At 37.2% G+C, this 4,689-nt stretch overlaps 1 protein-coding gene across 1 annotated transcript in view; it reads left to right on the top strand.

The window, feature by feature from the left end:
• The first annotated feature begins 299 nt into the window (after positions 1-299).
• MMUT (methylmalonyl-CoA mutase) overlaps positions 300-4,689 on the top strand; it is a 15,546-nt gene continuing 11,156 nt past the window's right edge. Inside the window, 4 exon segments of the mRNA XM_015820701.1 lie at positions 300-1,083; positions 1,942-2,309; positions 2,405-2,594; positions 3,530-3,672. Coding sequence (XP_015676187.1) covers positions 705-1,083; positions 1,942-2,309; positions 2,405-2,594; positions 3,530-3,672 — 1,080 coding nt within the window. The 5' untranslated portion in view covers positions 300-704.

Here is a 4,689-nt window from a genome sequence, read left to right as displayed (position 1 = left end):
ATACTGTCGGGGACTGGGAGATTGTGAATGCAAGTCTCTTAAGCGCCAAAAATCCTTATTTACTTTATAAAATATGAGGTACTGTTTATACTCAAAATTCACACATTCTACTTTTTTTGATGTTTGTTCAAAAGTTTGATGCCTTTTTTTAATCATGAGTTTATTACTGTTTTACTGTTTTATTACTAACTTACTATATATTTCTCTCACCACAGGAAGCCTAAGACAGTTCTTTCCTATGGCGTTTTACTGAGGTCACCTGTTAAGGTGAACAGTTTTAATGAAACCAGACACTTTTCTTTCTTTGTTCCCTCCATATTCTGATAGGCGGAGATATCAAGTAGCTTGCTTGATAGCTCTGAATGCTTGCTAGTTCCTGGTTCTTCCTGGTCCTTTTGTGCTCACAATCTGTTAAGATTATTTGTAGGCATGCTACAACTGAATTACATTTAGGTTCTGAGTTGTCAACATGAGAAAACACAGTCTGTGCAGAAACACATTTGAAAGTTCTTTTGAAATTAGAATTTCAGAAGTCTGTAAATCACAACTTGTTTTCTTCCCATTAAACAAAATGGATGCATCTAGTTTTACATGGGAGTTATAAAAGGAAGAGCTACTTCTTTGGGCTTCTTAAAAGTAACTAATTGCATCATTAATTTTATCCAGTTCTTGGAACACAGGTGCATCTTCTATTTCAGTAGAAAATGTTACGAGTCAAGAATGGACTTCTGCATCATTGGCCCCTATGTTGCAGGAAAGAAGCAAGTCTCCCTCCACTCCAACCAAATTGGCGTTTGCTCCATCAGCATGTACTCCACCCTGAATGGGCTGCTATGGCTAAAAAGCAGCTAAAGGGCAAAAGCCCTGAAGAGTTGATATGGCACACTCCAGAGGGAATTGCCATCAAACCACTGTATTCTACACGTGATACAGCAGGTTTTCCTGAAGAATTACCTGGAGTAAAGCCCTTCACTAGAGGTCCTTATCCTACTATGTATACATACAGGCCTTGGACCATCCGCCAATATGCTGGCTTCAGTACTGTGGAGGAAAGCAACAAGTTTTATAAAGATAACATCAAGGGTGAGATGTGTTCCTTAGGGATTGGGCATTAAGGACAATGCTGTGATTGTAATTGGATATTTTTGTACCTGTAAGTCAGTCTTGTCTTCTAGATGAATCCCTGCAGTTTTTGTGGCCATGTTTTTAGAAGTGAGTTTCTGTACCTTTTTTCTAGAGCTGAAAGTGGCTGACCCAAAGTCACCTAGCTCTCTTCATGCCTAAGCAGGATTATAATTCATGGTCTCCCAATTGCTAGCCAGATGCCCCTAACTACTAAATCAAATTGGCTTTCAGTTGCAATTATGTTTACTTAATTTGTTTACATATATTTATATGTAATTAATATCAGAAATAAGTTGCTTAGGAATTAATAGCATCCTGTCAGGATGATCATATACAGCATTCAGTTTACATTTGGTTTTGTAAGTACTTGCTCAGAAGAGAAAGACTGAGAAGTATTGAATATTTTCCCTGCTCAATAATAAATTGCTCAACTGCAGTCCTGTAAATACATAATATGAAATCTATTTAATTTTTTAGGATAGATTACTTTCATTAATAAAATTGCTTACAAGAATAGAAACAGGAAGAGTAGTTCTGCTACAACAAATAGCCCTCTGTGCTTACTCAAAATATGCACTGGGGAATTGGGGATCCTTTGATGAAAATTGAGGGGCTGCAAGGTGAAAGAAAGCCTTGTGCAATTGGACCCTTGCTTGTGCAACACTGAATTCTTCCCTACGTTTTAAAGTGATTCCTTTGTATTGTTTTGAACAACTAATACCCCTTTTTCAGTCAAATTCAATCCAACAAAGATGAAGATACAATTGTATACGTCATATTTTATATTTTTACTAAATTATTAATTTCATTTTCAAGCTGGTCAGCAGGGTTTATCCGTCGCATTTGATTTAGCAACTCATCGTGGTTATGACTCAGATAATCCTCGAGTTCGGGGTGATGTTGGGATGGCTGGAGTTGCCATTGACACAGTAGAAGATACTAAGATTCTTTTTGATGGAATTCCCTTGGAGAAAATGTCTGTTTCAATGACAATGAATGGGGCGGTAATTCCTATCCTAGCTACGTTCATTGTTACTGGAGAAGAACAAGGAGTACCTCAATCCAAGCTGACAGGGACAATACAAAATGATATACTGAAGGAATTCATGGTTCGAAATACATACATTTTCCCACCAGAACCATCAATGCAAATAATTGCTGACATCTTCCAATACACATCAAAGGTATTGTTTAGTTTTATTTGCTTTAGTTACCACATGATTATGTGTATAAGGATCAGTGTTTGTTACAGAACAAATTTGTACATATTTTCTTACAGCACATGCCAAAATTTAATTCTATTTCTATCAGTGGATACCATATGCAAGAGGCTGGAGCTGATGCCATTTTGGAGTTAGCATATACAATAGCTGATGGCTTGGAGTACTGCAGAACTGGACTTAAAGCTGGTCTCACCATTGATGAATTTGCACCAAGGTACATGAATTCAGATTGGGGGGAGGGGGGCAGTGGCTTCTTCTTTATCCTCAGGATCAAGGCATATATTGTGAATTGAGCTGTTACATTCCATAGTTTTACAATGGCTTGCTCTTATAGTTGTGGGATTTTCTTGCCTTTTAGATAAATTAGGTAAGTGATCAAGAGTGTTTTTTAATAATTCTTTTTTAGTATTAATACAGTCCAGTCAGTTCTTGAAGGTAGAGTTCTAACAGTTGCATTCAGTTTAATTCTAGTTATCATCTTGATTTGTGCCCATTTAGAACAAGAGAATGATGTAACAGAATATTTATTCATCTGGTTTGGAGGTATGCTTGGTTACTAGGTTAGTAAATAGAGGAACAAGAGGTACTTCGGACATTTGAAATTTTAGTGAGTAGTCTTGTGTTTTGAGTGCATTGCTGGATGAGGGAACAGACTTTGGCCAATACTTTGTGAGTTTGGAGCCATATTATCTGTGTGGAAACATATCACCCTTTTCAATCGGTCTTTCTATGAGTAAAAAAGAAACTTGTTTCAAATCTGGTCTGTTTATGTAGTTTTGGTTGAGTAGTGGGGGGGGAGATAAACAAAGAAGGTACGTTTTTTCTCTTTTTGCTTATCTGGATTAAAATAAAACAAAGCAACCACATTAGAAAGTACTATTTTCTATTCTGTTAAGAATGCTGTAGGTCACAGGTGTCAAACTTGATCGTGTCACGTGACATATCGTGATGTATCAATGTTTTTTGCCTTTGCAGAGCCAGGGTGGACATGGCCTGCATGTGGCCGCCAGTTTGACACCTGCTGTAGGTTGATATTTTTTTTTAATTTGGCATCTTATTAAAATACTTCAGTGCATGAATAGCCCAATAAGATATAATTATTAACTTTAAAAGAAGGTATATATTTGTTCATGGCTTAATGATATTTGTAGGTGAGAGAGTTTGGAATACTATACTACTAGTTTAAATTANGGAAATAGCTAAATTAAGAGCTGGGAGACGGCTTTGGGCTCAGTTAATAGAGAAAATGTTTCAGCCCAAGGACACCAAATCACTTCTCCTTCGAGCTCATTGTCAGACTTCAGGATGGTCACTAACTGAGCAGGTAAAAGTTAGAATATCAGTTATGATGCAGTGCAAATTTTAAAGAAGTAAATGTGTGTGTGTGTGTGTATGTATATGTATATATGTACATGCAGGTCTTGGCGTATTCGGGTCTTTTCCCGTGTAAGATTGAGAGTATCTCTCAATCTTACACGGGAAAAGACCCGAATACGCCAAGACCTGCATACCTGTACCCGTGAAAATCTACGAAAAGATATATGTATATATATATGTATGTGTGTGTGTGTATATATATATAATATTTAGATTGCTAACAAAGAGTTAAAGGGAGACTGGGATAGCTATTTCGAGCTATTTAGCTCTCATCAGCTAGCCATATTCTTCTGAGATTCGAACCTGGGCCTCTTGCCTGGGATAGCCCCTAGAATGGGGCTGAAAAAGGCAAAAAGCTTCCTTCCCATATTTGGGTAGCCCGGGTGTTTAAAAAAAACAACAATATATATCTCCTCCCTGGTCTCCTTCCTCCCTGACACAGCTGATAAAAGTGAGAAAAGCCTGTGGCCTAGAGGTTAATACAGCTGGCTAACGTGCAAGCAGCCCAGGTTTGAATCTCAGAAGGGTATGGGTAGCTGAGAGCGAAATAGCTCGAATAGCTATACTAGTCTCCCTTTAACTTTTTCTGAAGGTGCTTTTTTTTAGAACTTAAGTAGAGGTACATTCATTTCATACTCCCAAATCACCAATGCTGAATTTGGGGGAAGCTGAGGACAGGAAGAGATGGGGAAGTTTAGTTTCCTGGAATTTGCAGCATAATGGCTGGAAAAAAAGTTTAGTTTATTTTAGTTTAGTTTATTTGAATTTAAGGCATTACACTCCACAAGCATTCTATTTTTTTCATCCATCATTAAAGCTTTGCCTGGATTCCCCTGTAGCCTAATATTCTGTGTTTGTGGATGTGTTACATCATAATACATGTTTTTATTTGATTAAAATTTTATAAATTAAGAGAATTTAGGCACTCAGGAGTGTTAGAACTGTTCAGATTATACAAAAGTGT

Source organism: Protobothrops mucrosquamatus, unplaced genomic scaffold, assembly GCF_001527695.2.
Source record: "Protobothrops mucrosquamatus isolate PMUCROS unplaced genomic scaffold, P.Mucros_1.0 scaffold1165, whole genome shotgun sequence".
Lineage (NCBI taxonomy): Eukaryota > Metazoa > Chordata > Lepidosauria > Squamata > Viperidae > Protobothrops > Protobothrops mucrosquamatus.
The sequence above is the reverse complement of the archived record's forward strand: the minus strand, read 5'-3'. Positions and strand labels throughout refer to the sequence as shown.